Source organism: Phyllostomus discolor, chromosome X, assembly GCF_004126475.2.
Source record: "Phyllostomus discolor isolate MPI-MPIP mPhyDis1 chromosome X, mPhyDis1.pri.v3, whole genome shotgun sequence".
In the NCBI taxonomy this organism is placed as follows: Eukaryota; Metazoa; Chordata; class Mammalia; order Chiroptera; family Phyllostomidae; genus Phyllostomus; species Phyllostomus discolor.
Window position 1 is genome coordinate 47,644,150 of NC_050198.1, and position 26,001 is coordinate 47,670,150.

The 26,001-nt window shown below is 35.9% G+C and overlaps 1 protein-coding gene and 1 pseudogene across 1 annotated transcript in view; both read left to right on the plus strand.

Annotated features, from left to right (window-relative positions):
- The first annotated feature begins 212 nt into the window (after positions 1-212).
- Positions 213-2,680, plus strand: LOC114505229 (annotated as a pseudogene).
- Positions 2,681-4,513: 1,833 nt separating this feature from the next.
- LOC114505338 (5-hydroxytryptamine receptor 2C) overlaps positions 4,514-26,001 on the plus strand; it is a 175,841-nt gene continuing 154,353 nt past the window's right edge. The window contains exons 1-2 of the mRNA XM_028523226.2: positions 4,514-4,623; positions 9,527-9,840. Coding sequence (XP_028379027.2) covers positions 4,589-4,623; positions 9,527-9,840 — 349 coding nt within the window. The 5' untranslated portion in view covers positions 4,514-4,588. The remainder of the gene's footprint in view (positions 4,624-9,526; positions 9,841-26,001) is intronic.

Below are 26,001 nucleotides of genomic sequence, written 5' to 3' on the forward strand. Positions count from 1 at the left end.
ATCAATGTTTTTCTGTACACAGCACACAGAATAATTATATATATTTCTGTATATATACACATATAAATATGTGCATATATTCTTATAACATTTTTATATTGTTACATGATCATAGTTCCTATGAGAATCATATAAATTCTCATTAAAATTAATTATTCCATTATCCCAAAAGTGGTTTTTTCTTTATTTTATTAAAACACAATTCTTGTCTCTTGAGTCAACCCTGCTCACGCAGTTTGTGGTGTGTGAGCCAAAAATAGTCCCTGCTCTCTGGTACTTGCATCTCTTCACTTTCAAGATGCCTGAGGAAGTACACCATGGAGAGGAGGAGGTAGAGACTTTTGCTTTCCAGGCAGAAATTGCCTAACTCATGTCTCTCATCATCAATATCTTCTACTCTAACAAGAAAATATTCCTTTGGGAGTTCATCAGTAATGCTTCTGATGCCCTGGTCAAGACACACTATGAGAGCATTACTGCCCCTTCCAAGTTGTATGGTGGTAAAGAAATGAAAATTGACATCATCCTTAATCCCAAGGAACACACTTTGACTCTGGCAGGCACAGTCATTGGCATAAACAAAGCCGATCTCGTAAATAATATGGGAACCATTGCTAAATCTAGTACAAAAGCATTTATGGAGGCTTTTCAGGCTGATGTGGACATCTACATGATTGGGCAATTTGGTGTTTGCTTTTATTCTGCCTACCTGGTGGCAGAAAAAGTAGTGATCACAAAGCACAATGATGATGAACAGTATGCCTAGGAGTCTTCTTCTGGGGGTTCCTTCATTGTGCAAGCTTACCATGGTGAGCCCATTGGCTGGGATACCAAAGTGATCCTTCACCCTAAAGAAGACCAGACAGAGTACTTAGAGGAGAGGCAGGTCAAAGAAGTGGTGAAGAAGCACTCACAGTTCATAGGTTATCCCATCACCCTTTGAGGAAGGAACTAGAGAAAGAAATCAGTGGTGATGAAGCAGAGAAAGAGAAAGGGAAGAAGAGGAAGGTAAAGATGATGAGAAGAAACCCAAGATTGAATATGTGGGCTCAGATGAGGAGGATGATAATGCTAAGGATAAGAAAAAGAAAACTAAGAAGATTAAGGTGAAATATATTGATCATGAAGAACTGAACAAAACCAAGCCCATTTGGACCAGAAATCCTGATAGCATCACCCAGGAGGAATATGGAGAGTTCTGTAGGAGGCTTACCAATGACTGGGAAGACAATTTGGCAGTCAAACCCTTCTCTATAGAAGGTCAGTTGGAATTCAGGGCATTGCTATTCATTCACCATGGGGCTCCTTTTGACCTCTTTGAGAACAACAGGAATGACAACATCAAACTGTATGTCCACCATGTGTTCATCATGGACAGCTGTGATGAATTGATACCAGAGTACCTCAACTTCATCCATGGTGTGGTTGACTCTGAGGACCTGACCCTGAACATCCCCCAAGAGATGCTCCAACAGGGCAAAATCTTGAAGGTCATCCATAAAAACATTGTTAAGTGCCTTGAGCTCTTCTCTGAGCTGTTGGAAGACAAGAACTATAAGAAATTGTATGAGGTATTCTCTAAAAACCTAAAGCTTGGAATCCATGAGAACTCAACTAACTGGTGATGCTTTTCTGAGCTTCTGCATTATCACACCTCCCAGTTTGGGGATGAAATGATTTCTCTTTTGGAATATGTCTCTCACATGAAGGAGACCCAGGAGTCCATCTATTACATCACTGCTGATAGCAAAGAGCAAGTTGCCAACTCTGCTTTCGTGGATCGAGTACAGAAGCAGAGTTTTGAGGTGGTAGTATATATGATGGAGTCTATTGATGAGTATTGTGTACAGCAGCTCAAGAAGTTTGATGGGAAGAACTTGGTCTCAGTTACCAAAGAGGGCCTGGAGCTACCCGAGGATGAAGATAAGAAGAAAATGGAAGAGAGCAAGGCCAAGTTTGAGAATCTCCGCAAACTCATGAAAGAGATCTTGGATAAGAAGATTGAGAAAGTGATAATCTCCAATAGGCTCATGTCTTCACCCTGCTGTATTGTGACTAGCACTTATGGCTGGACAGCTAATATGGAGCATATCATGAAAGCCCAGGCACTCTGTGATAACTCTACAATGGGCTACATAATGACGAAAAAGCACCTGGATATCAACCCTGTCCACCCCATTGTGGAGACTCTATGGCAGAAGGCAGAGGCAAACAAGAATAACAAGGCTGTCAAGGACCTTATGGTGTTGCTGTTTGAAACTGCTGCTTTCTTCTGGCTTCTCATATGAGGATCCACAGACCCACTCCAACCACATCTATCACATGGTCAAGCTAGGTCTAGGGATTGATGAAGATAAAGTGACAGCAGAAGAACCCAGTGCTGCTGTTCCTGGTGAGATCCCCCTCCTTGAGGGTGACAAGGATGCCTCTCACCTGGAAGAACTAGATTAGAAGTTTCTACCTGCAGACCTTGTGTCCTCGGTGTACTGTCTTCATGACTTCCCCAGCAGGCCTGAGTGACCCTGGCCCACCTGTTTTCCTCTTCTGTTTAGTGGGTTTTTTCTCCTGTCATTGCCTAAGGCAGGTTACAAGGGCCTCAAGCCTTCTCTTCTCATTTGACATTGGGTTTGATTGTTGTTGTGTATTTTTATTTTGTTCTAAAATTAAAGTATGCAAAATGTTGCCTGGTAGAACTTTATGGGATAGAAATGATCTGGCTAATGGCATTCTATCTCTTCTGCAGTATATTTAAGGTTTCTGGAAATCAGAGGTCATATTTTGTGTATTACTATAGTTAAGGGAATGATTTTGAGATAGATTTTTTTGTAGACAGAACTGATAGAAATTACCAGTGAAAGTTGATAAATAAGAAGAGAGAATAAATTAACTTTGTAGCTTGAGTGGCTAGAATAATATTGCCAATAAATGAGATGGAAAAAATGGGGAAATTCATATTTTTCTAGTAAAATTTTATTTCCAAATTTTTAAAAGGAACTAGAAAACACTTTAAAAGATTACCAACAACTGTTTGTTGTAGTTCTTGAAAATTTCCAAATTAGACACAATGGTTGTTTCATGTTATTTCTCATTCTCAAGCTATTACATCCTCTCTCTCAACACACACACACACACACACACACACACACACACACAAACACACACAGACACACACATACACACACACACTTTTCTCATCAACAGTGTTGCCATCCTGACTCTTTCAATAGCTTGTGATCTCAGAAACAAGTACAGTTGGATGTTTGGTATGGGAAGAGAGTACAATCAAAATCATAAAATAGAAAAACAAGATGGAGAACAGAGATGTTTATCTATTCTATTCCCTGTTAGGAACCACTAAACAGAAAAACCAAAGAGTCTCTATGTTCATCACTAGAATCACTACTGAGTATTTATTCAATGTCAATATAAAGGATGAGAGTGACATGTTTCATTCTGTAAGATGTTATTTTCACAAGGAGTGTAGCAGAGGTTCTCAGCAAATTTGCATCCAGTCTACCTTGGCCAACATTTTAGCATACTGAATATAGTGCATGCAAAGTGGTAAATAATCTGCTATAGAAATATTTGGTGGGCTTTGTAATGAAACAAATGACTCCTTGAAAAATAGCTTATGTAAATCAAAGATATTCACTCTAAAATTGTTTAATAAATTGTTTGGAGACTTGTCATGTTTCCTTCATAGTACCTTTGATGATACATTGTCATATCTTAATAAAACAAACTAAAAATTTTTCTTTCAGTCATCTAGTGCAAGTAACTTTTTGTTTGTAATTTTCAGCATTTATTCCATGTCTCCTGACTGTAACATACTATCTGTTGGATACTAATTAGTTGATACATGAGGGTTGTTGCTATGTTTAATACACATAATGAACTCATTTATTTTGGTATAAACCTGTTTCTGCCCTGTGGAGAATATTGTTGATTAAAACAAAAATATAAATAAAGCTATCTATGTAAATGCAGATGGCTTCACTTTGAAGAAAAAAGTTTAAAATGGTGTACAAAATATGTTCAATTTATAAAAATGCTTAAAACTTGTTTTAGTTTTCCATATTCCTATAAGATGAAAGTTTTTTACTTTTTAGCGCTACTGAATTAGATCACAAAATTTGCCCTAATGGTTTGCAAGTTAAAGAAACACATAATCTTAATTTCTTTCTCAAAACACTGATTTGAAGCTCTCTGCCCTCTAACAGGGGGAGATTAAGTAGAAATAAAGTGTATATAATGAATATAAATATAAATAAAGTATATACAATAAATTTTAGAAAAACTATGATGGTTGTATATTGATAATAATGAAAAATTTGTTCTCTTTGTTTTTTTATCACTTATTTTATATAACATTTTTACCTGTTTGCCAAATTTAGTATTGGTTGTTTCTTATCACTTAATAAGTATATTTAAGTTCATTTAATTGGTTGTTATATATTATTTGAACCCTTAACTAATTTTCTTTTTCTTTTCTTTTTCTTTTTTCTCACCAGAAAGAATGGCATTATGAATCTAATCTAAATTTCCTTTTCTCAATTTTAAATTTTGGTTGCTTAAACCTGAAGCAATCATGGTGAACCTGAGGAAAGCAGTGCACTCATTCCTGTAAGGATGTTATTATTTATTGTTGTTATTTATTATTTTTAATAGATAACTTTATGGTAGCTTACTCAAAAATGTTAACAAGGATTCTATATGATCATTCAGCTATATTTTCTTCAATCTACATGAATTACTTTTGTTACAATAGACTAATATTATGGGTGTTTCCTATTAAAGACAATAAATGGAACATCTATTTCAGGAAGAGCTAATAAAGGATACATAGATAGAGCCAGGGGATGGGATGGAGGGTGGAAGGTGGGATGGCTGGGGTGGGGGGAGTGGTGTGGGGAAAATGGAGACAACTGCACTTGAACAACAACAACAAAAATAAACAAATACAGTGAAGAAAAAAACAATAAAAGGGAAAAAACAGATATTTGAACTCTGATTAAACACAACCATTTGTGTATTCAACCAAGTACTATGGTAATGATACCTGTCATTAAAAAATAATACCAATGCCAATGATTGCCTTTCCATAGTTAAAACACAGAAATGAAAAGAGCCTTTCCTTTTTCTTCCTGCATGAACTCAACAGCCAAGAAAATAAAATGTCTTTATGTTTCTGGTTTTATAAAGAATATTTGAGGTTGAAAAAGAATGGATCAGAAGTCAAGTAACAGAGGTTGGGGGATGTAACTAGAAAGATGAAAACAATGCCATCTTTGGAAGTCTTGGTACAATGACCCAGTGGTCAAAATCAATGCAATGTAAACATAAAGGGGATAAGTAAAGAATTGGATTCAAGTACTGAGCAATTCTAAACATGATCTAATCCAGGCATATCTTCTTTTTAACTTGGTAAACATGAGGTTGATTTCTTCTAAACCTACTCTTTGAGGAATGGGATATTGACAAAAGATCCAGAGCTCTGTACACTCTGACCCACACAGTGGAGAAGCCTTGAATTGCCTTGTTTCTGTACAATCTCCTCTATAATTTGTGCAAAAGAGTTCACTCAAAGTTTACAGAGTAGTGTAGGTGTAAAGTATATCAACATCAATTCCTCTCCAGTATGCACCATTGTAGACCATCTTGGATGTCATTGTACATTATAGTAACGGTAGTTTCATGGATGTGTGATTCCAAGAGAACTAGAGCAGAAAGGAAAAGGAAATGGTAGACAGTGATAAAGAAAAGAGAAGTCAGGTATAAGAAAATGAAAGGACAAATATTCCATGTGCCTGTTCCAACTCAGTATTTGACCATTGGTCTATATGCCAAAATGCAGGACTACTTTAAAAGGTACCAAATTATTCTGGTATGAAATTAAGGAATTCATATAAGCTTTTGTCCATCTATTAAGAGAAACAGGGGCCATTCATTTCTTCTAATAATGCTCATTGTCATAGGCCAGGGAAAAACAGTAGATTTAAAGTGTACTCAGACTCTTAAATTAAATTATCATTTTGTTTATCTACTAAGAATGTAACATTATATTTTCATTAAAAATTTTGTAGCAATGAATAAATTATTTGCACTGTTCTAAGAGAACTTGTGATTTTGGGGCATATATTTTATTAGACTTCTGCAGGTTTAATAACAATTTATATCAGCTTTAGGAGCAAGACCTAAATTACTCCTTTTTGTGAAAGGACTATATGTATTTTACTAAACATGTAAATATTAGAAATTTAATTTTAATATAACCATGTTTTATTATAAAACTCTAAAATAAAACTTGTAGTATCAATAATTGCCCATAAATAATACTCAATAGCAATTTATTAAGTTGAATTGAATTGAAACCAGGGAACTAAAGTAAATACTCTTCCAGGATCTTTCCCAGCACCATTACTTTATTTTATAATTCACAATATGTGTATTTAGATTTTACAAACTTCCTCAGTAGTTCAGTATTTGTCGTAAGGTCTCTTTAATAATATTTATGGATAGCTGACCAATAAAGGTATACTTAAAGTAGTTTTCTGCCCTAAAGTTCTAAGATATTCAAATTTAAAAAATTATAATTAGACACAGTTTTTATGTGTTTTGTTATGTGCAATTTTATTCTCTATTCCTCCACTATTTTAGAGAAATATGAAAAGATTTAGATGTTTCCACTATTTCCTTTTAAAAATGTGAAGTTGTACTGCATATTCTGTTAGGACCTTATTCTGTAGGCTTAAGGATAAATATATTATTTGTGGCTTTGCAAATGACAATTGAAGGTGCAGTATACTATTGTGAGCATGAAGTCTTGTAGTATTATTTGAGACGATCACCATGTAATTTGAAAGAGAAAAAAAATTAGTGGCAGAAACATCACCATCAGTATTTATTATTATTATTATTATTATTATTATTATTATTATTATTTAGGCCAGAAAAGACCCAAGATTTAAAATTACTATCTGAGCTTAGTTATGCATAAATAAGAAAGTCTTAAAATAAAATCAGGGCTTAAGTTCTTGGTAAATTTTTAAAATACATGAATTGGGGTATAGTTACCAGAAAATACTTGTTTACCTTTGAAGGCAAAAAGAAGATAAGCTCCAACATTTACTGAGGACTTATTATAACAAAGGCACAACTTTCAGGACTTTACACATATCATTTATTTTTCACAATAATTCAGGCAATAGAAATCATCCTCATTGGACAGATGAGGAAATTAATGTTGTGAGAGGTTAAGTGACTGGTCAAAAAAATTATTGAGGTCATGTAACCTGGACATTGGCCACATGCCAAATGCTACAAATAAAATGACAAAGTAATCAAAGCTGAAAGGAAATAACTTGCTTCTATTGAGTTGGTCCATTATTCAATAATTTGTATTCATATTAATCACATATTCACTATGATATAAATTACGTAAATCATATATTATTTTATCTTACTTTTTAATATCCCAGGAAAATAATACAACATACCTTTGAAAGTATTTACTGATTACTTCTCATTATTTGATAAAAATTACTATTTGTGTCTCCTTGCTCCATGTTGCTTACAATATGTTAGCTTTGACAATTGAGAAAGTAATTTTAAGCTGGATGTCTAAAGTATTAATTTTCTATCCATTGTAAAATGATAAAGTGAAAATAATGTCATGATTTCTTCATTATCTTAAAATCCATTGTGTATTAACAAAATATTAAGAGAAAATTTTTAATGTGCTTTAAATTATTATAATATTTTAAGTTTAAATAACACCAAAAGTTTTCAATCAGAGTGTTATAGTTTGGATTCAGAAGGTATGGTGTATGTGCATGTGTATATGTATAAGAGTATAGATATGCTTATTATAATCACAATTATCTAGTTTTGCTACAATAAGTTTCTCTTATGATTGATAATAAAGAATGAGTCAATCAAATCACACATGTAATTTCCCTGTAAAGAGTTAATATTTTAAGTTCAAAGACCAAGTGAATGTGATGATAAAATAAAGGCATTTAGGTATAGGCTTCATAGACTCTGGATGTTGTAGTATGATATGTTCCATCTCCCCAATTCCAGAAAGAATATTACTTCAACTTTTTGCATACAAAATTGTTCAGCACATGTTGTACCTGTACAGGAAATTTTCTCCCCTATACATAATAACTGGTACATATAGTTTAGTCATTGTTTAATATTAATTAAATAACTATTACTGAACATATTATAGAATACACATAAGACATTCAAGCACAGATAATACCCCTTGATTTTAAGCAGGAAATTTTGAATATGCTTGTCTTTCTTGTCTATTTTATTAAAATAAATGTTCATTTTATTAGACATGTTAAAATCTTACACTTTGAAAAGACAATGTCTATAACTTGAATAAATCTCATATCACCACCAGGAGAAATTAATTTGGAATGTGCAAAACATAACCACACTCTTGCATTAATCTGCAGCCTGGCCTGAAATTTCTACTGGTAGAATCTACCAAAGTACTATCATGAGAAACGTACCTTCTAAATGACTCCTAGCATAGGAAAGCAGCAAACCCATAAGATTTAATCATCAACACAAATCATTTTCCAGCCAGAACAGGGTCCAGAAAATATGACAGAAATGGGGAGAGTGTCAGGTAATAAGAAAGTTTCTAGCACAGATATTAAGAAACTATGAACCAGCATAAAGTCACTCTGGACTGTGAGAAAGTAAGATGAGTTATTTAAAAATGATGAATATGTGCCATTGCCGAAACCCACTGTATCTCTTTCAAAACCTTGCCTGAAGCTGATCTGATGGCAACATAGTTCTCAGTTTTGGATTTTGAAAGGCAATTTCTAATTCTCTTTAATAATATTACTGGATACTTAAAACTAAGTCTTCTCATTCTGTTTTCAGTTGTCTTAAATGATATCTAAAAAAGTGAATATTTTTAAAATATAAAGAATAGACCATTACAGTCAATGGAACAATATACTATGGTTTCAGAATATTTGCATAGAGTAAAAGTTTAAAATACCAGCTCTGAAATTAGTGAAACCTGAGTATGGACTCTTCTGCCACTTACTGGCTATATTGCCTTAAGAAAGTTACTTAACCTCTCTGAATTTATCTCCTCATTTACATAAAGGATATAAATCATCACTGACCTAATGAGGTTGTCGTATGAAATCAAATGAGATTATAGATATATATTTTGGTAAGCTAAGTGTCTGACTCATAATAAGCACATAATAAAAAGTATTCTTTGGATAGAAAATATACTGAGGTTTATTATGAGTAGAAATGATGATGGTGATGATGAAGGAAAAGCAGTTGTTTCATATAGACAATTTACTGTATTTAAGCAATACAGGGTGGAGCAAAAGTAGGTTTACAGTTGATATGGAAAATAATACAATAATTAATAAATAATAATACAAGAATAAACTTTGTGTTTCATGTACTCACAACTGTAAACCTACTTTTGACCCGCCATGTATAATATGTACCTGATTTTTGTTTTTCTTATTTTCAGTGTGCACTTAATTGGCCTATTGGTTTGGCAATGTGATATTTCTGTGAGCCCAGTTGCAGCCATAGTAACTGACATTTTCAATATCTCCGATGGTGGACGCTTCAAATTCCCAGACGGGGTACAAAACTGGCCAGCACTTCCAATCGTCATAATAGTAATCCTGACAATAGGTGGCAACATTCTCGTTATCTTGGCAGTAAGCTTGGAAAAGAAACTGCACAATGCCACCAATTACTTCTTAATGTCCCTAGCCATCGCAGATATGCTAGTGGGACTACTTGTCATGCCACTGTCTCTGCTCACAATCCTTTATGGTAAGTACAATTTTATTAGTTTTTAAATATTAAATTATATCATGAATTTGTGTCAGGTATTGCAGTAAGCACTCATAAAGACTATTATTTTGCTGGTATCATCTGGAAAATGAAGAAAAAAGGAAATTATGTGACAGAAGAAATTGGACGTGTGTGTAGTAGTTATTAAATAAATCAGCAGCAGACTTCAAAAGGTAAAACAGACATTTCATAATATATTAAGATCATACATAGATACTCTGTTGCTCAGTGTCATCTGTAAACAATGACGGTTGCCTTACAATGGGACAGTGTCAGAAACATACTCCTACCCCTATATTCTGAGCAGTATACATGCCTAGTACTGTCTCATACAGAAAAAGGTGAAAGGGCTCATCATTTTAATAAATATATTTTTAGTAACCTGTTTAAATGTTAGCAGAGTGATTGTCACATAATAAATTATCAATAACAGCTATTCTTCATAGAATTGACAATTTATGTTTTTATAAGGACATAGGGATAACAAATTAATTAGTAACATAAATACAAGGTCACATTTATCATGATAAAAATTCAGGCAATGAAAGTTTTGATATATTGATTTTAAAGAGGTTTTAATTTTTCTTTTGATTTTCTGCCATCTCTGTATCATATGTGTTTTAACTTAAATTTTGTTTCTAGCTAATATGTATAAAGATCAAAGTCACTTCTATAAAACTACAAAGGATCTTTAACAGCAAATTTGAGACCCCAGTTTGAATTTGATTACTGATATGCTCATCTCACAGAGGAGTGAAATAGACTCCCTGTTCCCTGGAGTGTGTGATGGAATTGGACTAGACAGGAATGATACTGAAAGTGTACCTAGTTCTCAAATCCTTAAAAAAATCTTCCATGGAACATAAAAACTATTTCTTCTGTTCTAAATATATGGTGATAATAGATTATCTTTTTAAAATATATTTTATTGATTATACTATTACAGTTGTCCCATTCCCCCTCTTCACTTCCCTCTACCCTGTACACCCTCTCCCACCCATATCCCCCCCTTTAGTCATGTCCATGTGTCATACTTATAAGTTGCTTAGCTTCTAGATTTCCCATACTATTCTTACCCTCCCCCTGTCTATTTTCGACCTACAATCTATGCTACTTATTCTCTGTACCTTTTCCCCTTCTCTCCTCCTCCCACTCCCCTGTTGCTAACCCTCCATGTGATCTCCATTTCTGTGGTTCTGTTCCTGTTCTAGTTGTTTGCTTAGTTTCTTTTGGTTTGCTTTAGGTGTGATTGTTAATAATTGTGAGTTTGCTGTCCTTTTACTATACATGTTTTTTCTTTATCTTCTTTTCTTAGATAAGTCCCTTTAACATTTCATAAAATAAGGGCTTGGTGATGATGAACTCCTTTAACTTGACCTTATCTGAAAAGCACTTTATCTGCCCTTCCATTCCAAATGAAAGCTTTGCTGGATAGAGTAATCTGGGATATAGGTCCTTGTCTTTCATAACTTGGAATATTTCTTTCCAGCTCCTTCTTGCCTGTAAGGTCTCTTTTGGGAAACCAGCTGACAGTCTGATGGGAACTCCATTGTAGGTTACTGTCCCCTTATCTCTTGCTGCTTCTAGGATTCTCTCCTTCGTTTTTACCTTGGCTAATGTAATTATGATGTGCCTTGGTGTTTTCCTTCTTGGGTCCAACTTCTTTAGGACTCTCTGAGCTTCCTGGATTTCCTGGAAGTCTATTTCCTTTGCCAGACTGGGGAAGTTCTCCTTTATTATTTGTTCAAATACGGGCTCAATCTGTTGCTTTTCCTCTTCCCCTTCTGGTACCCCTATAATTCGGATGTTGGAACATTTAAAGATGTCCTGGAGGTTCCTAAGCTTCTCCTCATTTTTTTTGAATTCTTATTTCTTCATTCTTTCCTGTTTGTTTGTTTTTCTTTCCTTCCTTCTGATCCACTCCATTGTTTTGAGTCCCAGTTTCCTTCCCATCCCTATTGGTTCTCTGTGCATCTTCCTTCATCTCTTTTATGGTAACCAGCATTTTCTCATCTAATTCGTGCCCAAAATCAACCAATTCTGGGAGCTTCCTGATCACCAGTGTTTTGAACTGTGCATCTGATAGATTGGCAATGTCTTCTTCTCTCAAAATGATGAGCCCTGGGGCATTGATCTGTTTTTCTGTTTGAGACATGTCGCTCCTGTTACGGTGAGGGGCGGAGCCTTAGGTGTTCACTGGGGTTGGGCACCCCAGTCACTAGATTGCGATGTTGTATGTGGGGGTGGGGGCGGGGGCAGGAGGAAACAATGGCGGGAGCTCCATTCTCCTGGGATCTCAGAGTCTTCCCTGGGATCCTGGGTTGTGCGCTCTGCCCTGGTTCACAATTGCAGCCTCACTGGGTCTGCCAGCTGCCTCTTGTGTACTCAGGGTCCACCCGCTGCGATCTTGAACAGGCCTACTTCAACTTCCTGGCTGTCCGACTTCCATTCAGATAAATTCTCTATCAGTTCTGGGTGTTATTCTGCCTCTAAATTGTTGTTGTTCTAATCTTGGTTGTGCGTGGAGGTACGGTGACTCCACCTATGCCTCCATCTTGCCGGAAGTCCAATAATAGATTATCTTAAAGGCATTTTCTAAATAGTATTCTCAGAATATCTGTTTTTATCTTTACATTTTTAACAATCCATTAATCTCAAAGAGGAAGTATTTTATCAGCTCAGCTCTGAGAATTGTACTACTCTATGGCTCAAAACTTACGTAAGAAAAGGTTACTGAAAATATTATGCTTTAGAAGGTATGCTTTGTCTTTTACTGTCCGCTTCATATTGCCAGTGTGTCCCTTAAAAATATATAGGTGATCAAAAAATAGTATCATCCTAAATCCAAATCTGGTAACACAACCATCCCCATACCCAATAGGAAAGTACAACAGAAAATAAATAAAACTACACAATACCACCATCAAATTTGGAAAACTGAAACCAGAAAAGACACCAGCATTAGGGCTTCCTGTCACTACCAAACCCGATAAGCAATGACAGCGATTGAATCTTTATGGGCACTTTATTCAGATGGCCCGTGATCTGAGAAGGAGGCAGGTTCTCACCCAAAAGAACCATCTTCCCTTTTTCTTTCCAGGCCAGTCTTTTTATAACAGGGAATAAATAAGGTGCAGTGAGGGGTTTTGAAATTCATGGAGAATTGGGGTGAAAAAGACTGCAGCATTCTTCTCCTGGGCAGCTAGCTGTTCCCAGAGATGGGTGGTCATCTGTCTCTCCCTGGAACACAATGACCTGGATGCCTCCACTTGTCCTCAGGTGGTAATCTTTAGCAGTGCCCCAGGAGGTCAACTATTTTCCCAGGAGCTGGATGGGCCTTATCTATCTGTAGTTTCTGGAACAAAAACTTTAACATATACATTACTTGCTAGGCTTATAAATATTTACCTTAAACTAAAATTTTCCAATTCTTAAGTCCCCTATCAAATCAACCATATTCTGAAATATTTGCAAATAAGAAAATTAAACAGGAGATCACAATGAGCTATCTATTAGGCTCCCACCACATGCCCTCCTGTGGAGGAAGGACAATCCAATAAATACTGCATGAAAGAGAAGAAAAGCTAGCAGGAAGCTTAAGATTGGTCTAAAACCTTGCAAAAATGAACGTTTACCCTATGGGGGCTACAAAAATACTCTCCTCCCCACTTTCCAACTTCTATGTAGGCTAATAATCAAATTAATAGAGACAGATTAACAGAAGAAAATAACAATGTTAATATGCAAATCCAGGGAATTTGCATAAACATGAAAATTCCAAAGACAGGGAGGCAAAACTGGATATATATGTTATTTGGACAAAGGAGAAAAAGGGGGCAATGGGATCTTAGATTTCAGAAGTGAGAATAGGCCATTTACAGATAGTTGAGGAAAAACAGAGCACACTTGGCGGGCAAATTCTTCCTTCAATGGGACTCTATTCAATGGGACCTTCAATGGGTGATCTAGTTACCAGACTCCTGCTTGGAGCCTTCCCATCCAGGTATTCAATTCAAATTAGGCTAAGGCAAACATTCTAAGATTTCCTTTCTGAAAAGGGTCTTTGTATCTGAATCTCTTAGTCAGGAAAGGGATGGTGGGAGGAGAGTCATCCCATCCCTTTGTTTCTGAGTTATCTGTTTCTTAATAACCAAAAGGTGCAGCTGGTGGGGGTTGGGTAGCAGCAGAAACTTCAGTTCCCTTCAACCAAAGTTTGAAATTTCTCAAGTTTTTCTGAAAGGTCAGCCTCTAAGGAAGTTACTTAAAATTGTGTGTAGGACTCAAGAAAGCAGTCTTGGAAAAGGTACTATTTGGAGATATAAAATGGTAAAAGAGGAAAGGGAGAGTTGAATATTTTTTAAAATGCACAAAAAAAGGAAAAAAAGAAGCAAGAGGAAAAATTATCACCTTACAGGACCAAACAAAAAATGTCAATATGTAAGGTCATCAACCAGCCCCACTATAGCCCCCACTGCATCACAAAAGTCCTCCTATAAAGAAACCATACTTGTGATATGGAAAGAAGAAGGTTAGATTTGAGCTTAGAATTACTCCCAAGCTGCTAGCCATGTTCATACAAATTCAAAGATGCAAATAATTTTAATCTACACCAAGCTACTACAATAAATTTAATTTTAAAATTTAAAAAAGTAATAAAAAACAAATGACAGCAATAGGTGCTCAGTAAATATCCACTGAATAAATAAAAATTCATCAAAACTAAAGCAGAACATGGGAATTTTAAAAAGTACTTAATAAAAATTTCCACCACTAAAGAAAAAAAAACAAGAAAAAGAAAACTGTAACAAAATACTTATAAAAATGAAATTTCCTCAGTAAGCATATGAAAGTATGAAAAGAAACTTTGATGTATAAAGTTAAAAACTGAGAAATAAAACAGACAAAAAATTGGTCAAGCAAAAGCTGATGAAGCCAAGACAATAAAATAGAAGAACAATAAAATCATATTAGAAATGAACATAAAATTAAAATGTCGTAAAGAATAATAAATTTATATCAAACCATAATAAAGAGCATTGAAGCAGAACAGTGCACCAATATAGAGTGAAGCTGAGATAAAACAGTAAAAAAGCTCAGAAAGAAAGTGTTTAAGAAGAAAGACGAGCAAAAGAAATCTAATGTGTGTACAATGAGAATCCTTGAAAAGGACAACAAATAATGGAACAAGTTAATATTTAAATCTATAATTTAGGAAAGCTTTTCAGAAATAAAAGAGCATATGAATCTACATAAGGCAGACCCAGTACCAGAAATTTGACCTGAAACAATCAACTGTGATCTATATTTCAGACATTAGACTAATTTATTAATTAATTTTTTAGAGAGAGGGGAAGGGAGGGAGAAGAAGAGAAACATCAATCAGTTGCCACTTGCACACACCCCAGTCAGGGACTGAACCCACGACCTAGGCATGTGCCTTGACTGGGAATTGAACACAATGACCCTTTCCTTCGTGGGAAGGCACCAAACCTACTGAGCCCCATCAGTAAAGATGAGACATTAGATTGTAAATATAAATTAATTCTCTTTCACCACCTAGCTTATTTCACTTAGCATAGTGCTCTCCAGATCCATCCATGCTGTTGTGAAGGGTAGGAGCTCCTTCTTTCTTTCTGCTGTGTAGTATTCCATTGTGTAATGCCATATGACATCACTTATAAGTGGATCCTAGTAAACAAAACAAGCAAGCAAGCAAAATGAAACATTGAAATGAAGACATTGAAATGAAGAGCTGACAATAATCAGAGGGGAAAGAGGATGGAGATAACAGGGGAAAGAAGGGAAAGGGTTGTCGAGGAACATGTATAAATGACCCATGGAGAAAGACAAATGGGGATAGGATTGTGAGTAGCAAGTAGGGGTGGGTGGAGCAGGGGAAAGTGGTGGCAGGAAAATGGAGACAACTGTACTTGAGCAACAATAAAAAATAATTAAAATAAAGTAAAATACATTGACAAAAATGCCAGGGATTACAGGAAAAATGAGAAATAGTTTACAAGAACTAGAGAATCAGACTGGCCTCACAATGAAAAAAATGATGGAGCAAAGAGACAGTGAAGCAATATTTTTTTAAATGTACATTTTTGGAAGACTTAAAAAAATCCAAATTTATAGAGATAGAAAAATAGATCATTAGGGCTAAAGGTGAGAAGATGACTCCAAAGGGGTATTTACTTAATAGGTTGGTGTTATGAAGCTGTTCTGTATCTTGATTGTTGTGGCGGTACATATGCTTTCCAAAATGTGAGAAACTATAAAGTCTAGAATGTAGTTTTAAAAGGGTGAATTTTAATTTATGTAAACTAAAACTTAAATTATAATATAGAAAAAAATGCTCAAAGTTTGAAACAAAGAATTTGTATGAAAACAAGTTTGTTTTCAATGCAATAAACTCTTTAACACTTAAACTCAGAGAATTCTAGACCATAAGTTCTTCTAAAAAATTGAATAATCAATCAGATTTATTCAACAGAGAGATAACTTGGAAAACATGAAAAAAACTGATGATGAATATTTAACATATTTAATTTATTTATTTTCTTTTTTAATTGACTTATTATTGTTCATGTACAGTTGTCTGCATTTACCCCTCACCACTTCCCCCCTACCCCAGCCATCCCCACCTCCTTCCCCTGATTCCACATCTCCTTGGTTGTGTCCATGAGTCCTTTATACCTGTTACTGAAAACCTTTCCCCACTTTCCATTCATTATTCCCTCCCACCTCCCATATGGTTACTGTCAGATTGTTCTTGGTTTCAATGACTCTGGTTGTATTTTGCTTGCTTGTTTGTTTTGTTGATTAGGTTCCACTTAAAAGTGAGATCACATGGTATTTGTACCTCACCATCTGGCATATTTCACTTGCCATAATGCTCCCCAGTTCCATCCATGCTGTTGCAAACAGTAGGGACTCTTTTTTTCTGCTACATAGTATTCCATTGTGTAAATGTACCATGGATTTTTGATCCATTCATTTACTGATAGGAACTTAGGTTACTTCCAGCACTTGGATATTGTAAATTATGCTGTTATGAACATTGGGGTGCATATGTTCTTATGAATTGGTCTTTCAGCATTCTTACGATATAATCCAGCAGGAAGTATAATCCCAGTGGAACTGTTGGGTCAAAAGGCAGTTGCATTTTTAGTTTTCTGAGGAAGTTCCATACTGTTTTCCACACTGGCTGTCCCAGTCTGCATTCCCACCAAGAGTGCACTAGGGTTCCCTTTTCAACACTTGTGGTTCCTTTTCCACAACCTCTCCAACACTTGTTCTTTGTTGATTTGTTATGGTGGCCATTCTCACTGGTGTGAAGTGGTAACTCATTGAGGTTTAAAATTGCATATCTCTGATGACCAATGATGCTGAGAGTCTTTTCATGTGTCTCTGGACCCTCTGTATGTCCACCTTGGAGAAGTGTCTGTTCAGGTGTTTTTCCCATTTTTTAATTAGGTTATTTATCTTTCTGGAGTGGGGTCGTGTGAGTTCTTTATATATTTTGGTGATCAAACCTTTGTCTGAGGTATCATTGGCAAATATGTTTCCCCATATAGTTAGTTCCCTTTTATTTTAATGCTGTTTTCCTTAGCTATGCAGAAGGTTTTTAACTCCATGAAGTCCCATCTGTTTATTCTTTCCTTTATATACCTTGCTCTAAGGGACATATTGGTGAAGACATTGCTGCATGGAAAGTCTGAGATTTTTCTGCCAAGGTTTTCCCAAGGACTTTTGTGGTATCACAACTTATAGTTAAGTCTTCTATTCACCTTGAATTTATTTTTGTGTATTGTGTAAGTTGATGATGAAGTTCCATTTTTTTGTTTTTTTGCATGTGACTGTCTAGATCTCCCAACACCATTTGAAGAGGCTATTTTTACCTCATTTTATGCTTCTGCTCCCTTTGTCAAATATTAATTGGCTGCAGAGACTAGGGTTTATTTCTGGGTTCTCTGTTCTGTTCCATTGGTCTATGTGCCTGTCCTTATGCCAGTACCAGGTTGCTTTGATTACAATGGCTTTTTAATACAGTTTTATATCAGGTATTAGCATCCTTCCTTCTTTGTTATTCTTTTTCAAAATTGCTATAGCTATTTGGGGTCATTTATGGTTACATATAAATTTCTGAAATGTTTGTTCTATGTCAGTGAAATATGTCATTGGTACTTTAATAGAGATTGCATTGAATCTATAAGTTGCTTTAGGTAGTACTGACATTTTGATGATGTAAATTCTTTCAAATCATGAGCATGGTACATGCTTCCATTTGTTTGTGTCTTTTTGAATTTCTTCAGTATCGTGTAGTTGTCTGAGTACAGGTCTTTTACATCCTTGGTTAGGTTTATTTCTAAGTACTTTATTTTCTTTGTTGCTATATCAAATGGGATATTTTCTGATTTCTGTTTCTGATATTTCATTGTAGATGTACAAAAATGCCTTTGATTTCTGAATATTTTCTTTGTATCCTGTTGTTTTGCCAAATTCACTTTTTTAGGTGGAGCAGTTTTTTGAGGAGTTTATAGGATTTTCTACGTATACTGTCATGTCATCTGCAAACAATGAGAGTTTTGTTTCCTCCTTTGCAATTTGGATGCTTTTTATTCCTTTTTCTTTTCTGGTTGCTATGGCTAGGAATTCTAGTACTGTGTTGAGTAGGAGTGGTGAAAGCGGGCATCCTTGTGTTGTTCCTGGTCTGTGTGGGGACTCCACCCACAGAGCTACCCCCTAGTCTGACACAGTGAGAATAAGTCTCCCAAGTCATGATCATGATCTGCTTGGGGAGGAAATGTAGCCCATCTCTCAAATCGGAAGGTCCAGGAACCTGTTCCTCAATGGGCTTTTATTGAGTTTAACTTGCACAGAAATATGGGTAAAGCTCATCAATCATTGTCAGGCAGTAAGAATCAATCTTATGTCCCCCATTGGCAGACCCAGGCCCATGAGTGATGGCATAGGTGTCTGTTTTCCTTCTGGTTGTTCAGGGTCAGCTGGGCCATCTGGTCTATCAGTCAATTGGTTCTTGGCTCCAGGTAGTGGAGCTTGGTGTTGATTTCACTCATGATAAAGTTTTATTCTTTTGACTGGTAGCCAGACAGAACCTGTAGGAAAGGAAACACACACATATCCTCTTCCACATCCCAAGAGATCTACAGGGCCTTGTCAAGAGCAATCTCCCAGTGGATCTCTATATAAAACCTGAGGATAAGATGACCTTGGCTACTTCTTCTGAAAATGTTTCTCAATTAATGTACACAGTGATTATTATCACAATTTAGAAAATTATATGTAAACATGGCCAACATAATCAAATTTGGGGGGAAGAACTCACAGCTCCCCCATTTTTGTTTTTTAAGAAGATGTTTAGAATGGGAATGATGAGCCCATTCTATGGTTGCATGACCAGTTGGATGGTAAGCTATTCTTGTGGGTTTTTTAAAATTTTATTTTAATTGTTGTTGCAGTACAATTTTCTATCTTTTACTCCCATCCCAGCCCACCCATGCATCCTTCCCCTCCTCCCTCCCATTTCTACCCACCCCTAGTTTTTTTATCCATGTGTCCTTTATACTTGCTCTTGTAAACCCTTCCCCTTTCCCCCTGAAATTCCCATGAAATTCCCTCCCTTCTCCCCTCTGAACACTATCATTCTGTTCTCTATTTCAGTGTCTTTGATTATATTTTGCTTGTTTCTTTGTTTTGTTGTTTAGGTTCCTGTTAAAGGTGAGATCATATGGTATTTGTCTTTCACTGCCTGGCTTATTTCACTTAGCATAATACTTGCCAGTTTCATCAATGCTGTTGCAAAGGGTAGGAGCTCCTTCTTTCTTTCTGCTGCATAGAATTCCATTGTGTAAATATACCATACTTTTTGATGCATTCATTTATTGATGAGCACCTAGGTTGCTTCCAACACTTGGTTATTGTAAATTGTGCTGCTATGAACATTGGGGTGTATAGTTTCTTTTGGTTGGAGTTTCAGGGTTCTTAGGACAAAATCCTAGCAGTGGAATTGCTGGGTCAAAAGGCAGGTCCATTTTTAGATCCCCAAGAAAATTCCATACTGTTTTCCATAGTGGTTGTACCAGTCTGCAGTCCCACCAACAGTGCACTAGGGTCCCCTTTTCTCCACAACCTCTCCAACACTTGTTGTTTGTTGCTTTGTTTATGATGGCCATTCTGACTGGTGTGAAGTGATATCTCATTGTGGTTTTAATTTGCACCTCTGATAGGTAGCATCTTTTCATATCCCTCTGGATCCTCTTGTGCCCTCCTTGTAGAAGTGTCTGTTCAAGTCTTTTGCCCACCTTTTAATTGGATTCCTTGTCATCTTAGAGTGGAGTCATATAAATTCTTTATACACTTTGGACATTAAACCCTTGTCTGATGTATCATTGGTAAATATGTTTTTGCATGCAGTTGGTTCTCTTTTTATTTTGATACTGTTTTCTTTTGCTGTGCAGAAGCTTTATCTTGATGAGATCCCATTTGTTTATTGTTTCCTTTATGTCCCTTGCTCTAGGGGACATATCAGTAAAAATGTTGCTTCATGAAATATCTGATATATTCCTGCATATATTCTCCTCTAGGGCTTTAATATTGACATGGCTTATAGTTAAGTCTTTTATCCATCTTGAATTTATTTTTGTGTGAGGTGTAAGTGGATGCTCAAGTTGCATTTTTTTTGTACGTAGCTGTCCAGTTCTCCCAACACCATTTGTTGCAGAGGCTGTTTTTACTCAATTTTATGTTGCTGCCTCCTTTGTCAAATATTTATTGACTGTAGAGGCTTGGGTTTATATCTGGGCTCTCTGTTCTGTTCCATTGCTCCATGTACCTGTTTTTATGCCAATACCAGGCTGTTTGAATTACAGTGACCTTGCAATACAGTTTGGTATCAGGTATTGGGATCCCTCCTATTTTGTTCTTCTTTATCAAAATTGCAGCAGATATTTGGGGTAATTTACAGTACCATGTAAATTTTTGAAGTGTTTGTTCCATGTCTGTGAAATATGCTATTGGTAGTTTAATAGGTATTGCATTGAATCTGTAAATTGCTTTGGGTAGTATGGATATTTTGATGATGTTAATTCTTCCAATCCATGAACACGGTATATGTTTCCATTTGTTTGTGTCTTCATTGATTTCTTTCTTCAGTGTTGTGTAGTTTACTGCATACCGGTCTTTTACCTCCTGGGTTAGATTTATTCCTAGATATTTTATTTTTTCTTTTTGCTATCTTGAATGGATTTTTTTTCTTGATTTCTGCTTCTGCTCTTTTGTTGATGGTATACAAAAATGCCTTTGATTTCTGGATATTGACTTTGTATTGCGCTGTTTTGCCAAATTCGTTTATTAGGTCAAGCAGTTTTTTGGTGGAGTCTATAGGATTCTCTATGTGCAAAATCATGTCATCTGCAAACAATGACAGATTTGCTTCCTCTTTTTTGATTTCGATGCCTTTTCTTTCCTTTTCTTCTCTAATCGCTGCAGCTAAAACTTCCAATACTATATTAAATAGAACTGGTAAAAGTGGACAACCTTGTCTTGTTCCTGATCTTAGTGGAAAAGTTTTAGTTTTTGCCCACTGAGTATGATGTTGGCTGTAGGTCTCTCGTATATGGTTTTTATTATGTTGAGGAATGCTCCCTCTATTTCCATTATGCTGAGTGTTTCTTTTTTAATCATAAATAGATGCTGTACCTTATCAAATGCTTTTTCTGCATCTATTGAAATGATCATGTGATTTTTGTCTTTCATTTTTTTCATGTGATGTATTACATTTACTGATTTGTGAATATTGAACCATCCTTGCATACCTGGAATGAATCCCACTTGGTCACGGTGTATGATCTGTTTAATGTATTGTTGGATGTGGATTGCCAGTATTTTGTTGAGGATTTTAGCATCAATGTTCATCAGCGATATTGGTATAAAGTTTCCTTTCTTTATTGTGTCTTTATCTGGTTTTGGGATGAGGATGATGCTGGCTTCATAAAAACAGTTTGGGAGTTCTCCATCATTCTGGATTTTTTGGAATAGTCTGTAAAGGATAGCGGTTAGCGCTTCCTTAAATGTGTTGTAGAATTCTCCTGTGAAACCATCTGGACCTGGACTTTTGTGTGTTGGGAGGTTTTTGATTACTGCTTCAATTTCATGTGCTATTATTGGTCTTCAGGATTTCTGCTTCGTCTTCATTGAGTTTTGGAAGATTATATTTTTCTAGAAATTTGTCCATTTCACCTAGGTTTTCAAATTTCTTGACATACAGTTCTTCATAGTAATTTCCTACTATCCTTTGTATTTCTGTAGTGTCCGTTGTAATCTCTCCTCTTTCATTTCTGATTGTGTTTATTTGGGTCCTCTCTCTTTTTTTCTTGATGAGTCTGCGTAAAGGCTTGTCGATTTTGTTTGTCTTTTCAAAGAACCAGCTCTTGGATTCATTGATCCTTAGAATTGTGCTTTTAGTCCCTACGTCATTGAATTCTGCTCTGATCTTGGTTATTTCCTTTCTTCTGCTTGCTCTGGGCTGTTTTTGTTGTTGTTCCTCGAGTTCATGTAGTTGTAGGGTTAGGTTGTTTGTTTGAAAACTTTCTATCATTTTTAGGTGGGCCTGAATCACTATGAACTTCCCTCTCAGGACTGCCTTTGCTGTGTCCCATAAGTTTTTGTTTTTTGTGCATTCATTTTCATTTGTTTACAGAAAGTTTTTAATTTCTTCCCTAATTTCATTCTTGACCCATTCATTATTTAATACCATGCTATTCAATCTCCATGATTTTGAGTGTTTTGGGTTTCTTCCCTTGCGTTTGGTTGGTTTCTGGTTTCAGTCCTTTGTCATCAGAGAAAATGCTTGGTACAATTTCAATTTTCTTGAATTTGTTGAGGTTTGTTTTGTGTCCTATCAGATGGTCTATCTTTGAAAATGTTCCATGTACATTTGAAAAGAATGTGTATTTTGCTTCTTTGGGATGAAGGGCTCTAAATATATGAGTTAAGTCCATTTCTTTTAGGGCATTGTTCAATGCCACAATATCTTTGTTGATATTTAGTTTGGAAGATCTGTCCATTTTAAACAGTGGGGTGTTAAAATCCCCTACTCTAATTGTGTTGCTATCAATATCTTTCTTGTAGTCCTCTAAGATTTTCTTTATGCATTGGGGTGCTCCTATGTTGGGTGCATATATATTTACAATGCTTATGTCTTCTTGGTGGATTCTTCCCTTGACTACTAGGTAGTGACCTTCTGGGTCTGTCTTAGTGGCCCTTTTTTTGAAGTTTATTTTGTCTGATATGAGTTTTGCTACCCTGGCTTTTTTCTTCCTGTCTGTTTGCTTGGAATATTTGTTTCCAGTGCTTCACTTTCAGGCTGTGTAGGTCTTTTGTTTTGAGGTGTGTCTCTTGAAGGCATCCTATGTGTGGTTCATGCTTTCTTATCTATTCAGCTATTCTATGTGTTTTGGTTGGATCATTTAATGCATTTATGTTTAGGGTTATTACTGATAGGTACTTATTCATTGCTGTTTTCGTACATGTGTTCCTCTCTCTCTCTCTTTTCCTTCTTTTCCTTAAAGCAGTTCCTTTAGCATCTCTTGCAGAGCTGGTTTGGTGGAGGTGTATTGTTTTAGATTTCTTATGTCTGGGAAGCTCCTTATTCAGGCTTCTATCTTGAGTGAGAGCCTTGCTGGGTAAAGTAGTGTTGGTTGCAGGTCTCTGGTTCTCATTATTTGGAATATTTCTTGCCATTCTCCTCTAGCTTGGAGTGTTTCCATTCAGAAGTCAGCTGCTACCTTACTGGGGCTCCCTTGTATGTTCCTTCCTGTTTCTCCCTTGCTGCGTTTAAGATTCTCTCTTTGTCATGGTATTTTGCCATTTTAATTATGCTATGTCTTGCAGTGGGCCTCTTTGGGTTCCTCTTGATTGGGACTCTCTGTGTTTGCTGGATTTATGTGACTTTTTCTCTCATCAAATTAGGGAAGTTTTCCATCATTACTTTTTCAAATATTTTTTCTATCCCTTGCTCTTCTTCTTCTCCTTCTGGTATCCCTATTATACAGATATTATTACGTTTCATATTGTTTTGCATTTCTCTTTATCCCTCTTGATTCTTTCTGAGCCTCTTTTCCTTTTTTACTCTTTCTTGGTGTTTTCTTTTACTTTGTCCTTTAGTTCACTGATCCCATCTTCTGCTTCATCAGTCCTGCTTTTCATTCCTTCTACTGTGTTCTTCAGTTCAGAAATTGTATTCTTCATGTACCCTTGGCCCTTCTTGTTAGTTTCTATTTCCTTTTTCATGTTGATATAGTTTTCAGTGGGTTCGTTGTAGCTTCCCTGTAGTTTCTGGTAGCTCATTGTGAGCTCTTTGAGCTTCCTGACAATCATTGTTTTGAATCAATATCTGATAGTTGAGTTGCCTCTGTTTCATTTAGCATTCTTTCTGAGGCTTCCTCCTTTCCTTTCATTTGGGGATTGTATCTTTGTTTTCCCATTATCTGTGAGGCTTCTTGTTAGCCTCAGCTTCTTAAATTTATCTGTTCTGGCTCCCTGGGTTTGTGGTGTGAACTTGTGTGGTAGAATACCAGTGAGATTCAGTGGTGCAGTTTCCTTGATCTCCCGAGCTCACTGGGCTGTCATTTAAGTTGGCTTTGTGTTTTCCTTTGGGTTTCTATTGTTGTTGGGTCTTTCTTTTGTGGTTCCTTCCCACCAGCTTGTTAACTGAAGGTCACTCTGTCCACCACCTCTTGTATTTTGTTGTGCTGGTGAGGACAGGTTGTGTTGAAGCCAGTTCTTCTGTGTGTATAAAGTTTTGAGGATTCTCTCTTGCTCTTGTTCAGTTGTTTGTACTGGGTGCTGTCTCTCCTGTTTAGTTGTATTTCCAGATAGGTCCTGGATTGAGGTTTGTGTGGTTTCCACTCCCTCCTTCACCTTCTTCTGTTGTTATCTGTTAGTGTTTCTTTTGTTGTTGGGTTTCCTCTTTGAGTGGTATGTTGTTGTTCACTGCTTCCACCTACTCTTTTTTTGTGATCAGTTGGAGGGGGAAGGCAAAATGGTTTAAGACAGCAAGAGAGTATTCTATTATATTTACAGTACCATCATGTAGAGAAGAGATAGGATATCCTTTGGCTAGGTATAGTTTTTACCGTTATCTTTTACCCAGCTAGCTGATATTTAGAAAGGATGGAAAGAAGATAAGACTCTTGTTAGGGAAGGAAGGATTGTGAGTTGGATCTACAAAGCAGTGAGTTTATGGGAGGTCAGATTCTAAGGTAAGGTGAGAGTAAAAAATAGAAAACAGGTGTCATGTGTGAGAGAATAGAGTTAAGCACTACAGTAATAGAGTTCAGGAAACCGTGAAGTGGGCTAAGATCTGGGAGGGATGTTGTAAAGTACTTACAATTGTATGGAACAGCAATTATTTACAATAATTTTAGAGCAACAATCGTATGACAGAATCTATGTGATCTGGATAACAGCAATAGGGAGTATAGAACCTTGAGTAGTGTGCTAATGGGACACAGGTGAAGTGAAGGACAGTAAATTAGCTATATACTATGAAAGAGATATCAGGGGAAACCTGTCAAGTGATACAGTATAACTGTACTTAGCAAAGCAAAGTCTACAGAAAGAAGAGGAATACAAAAATGCTATTAAAATAAAAGAAGTAAGAATAGTGGAAACATAATAATAATAATACAAATATGCAAAAACTTGCAGGTTCTCTGTATTAGCAGAGTGAAATTTGTCTCACTATCACAGCTGTTGTGATGCCCCTTCTTTTGGTTCAACTGTGGTCTTTTCACAGTTCCAGGTTTTTGTTATTTTTTTTTGTCTCACTTGTAGGTATTTTAAAAAAAGGAAGATGAAGGAAGGAAGAAAAGATAAAATTGGAGCAAAGAAAGGAAGAAGGAATAAAAGAAGAAAACAGGAAAGAGAGGGAAAAGAAATTGAAAGAGAATAAAATAATAAAAATTTAAAAATTAAAAATTGTTAAAAAATAGAATGAAATTAAAAAGCCTCTTTCTCTCAAAGTGGCCAAAGCAGTTTTTCTGCTCTTGCTGGCTGCAGCAGGCTGCAGGGTGATTGGTATAATGTCTTCCTTACCAATCTGCACTCAGTCAGCTG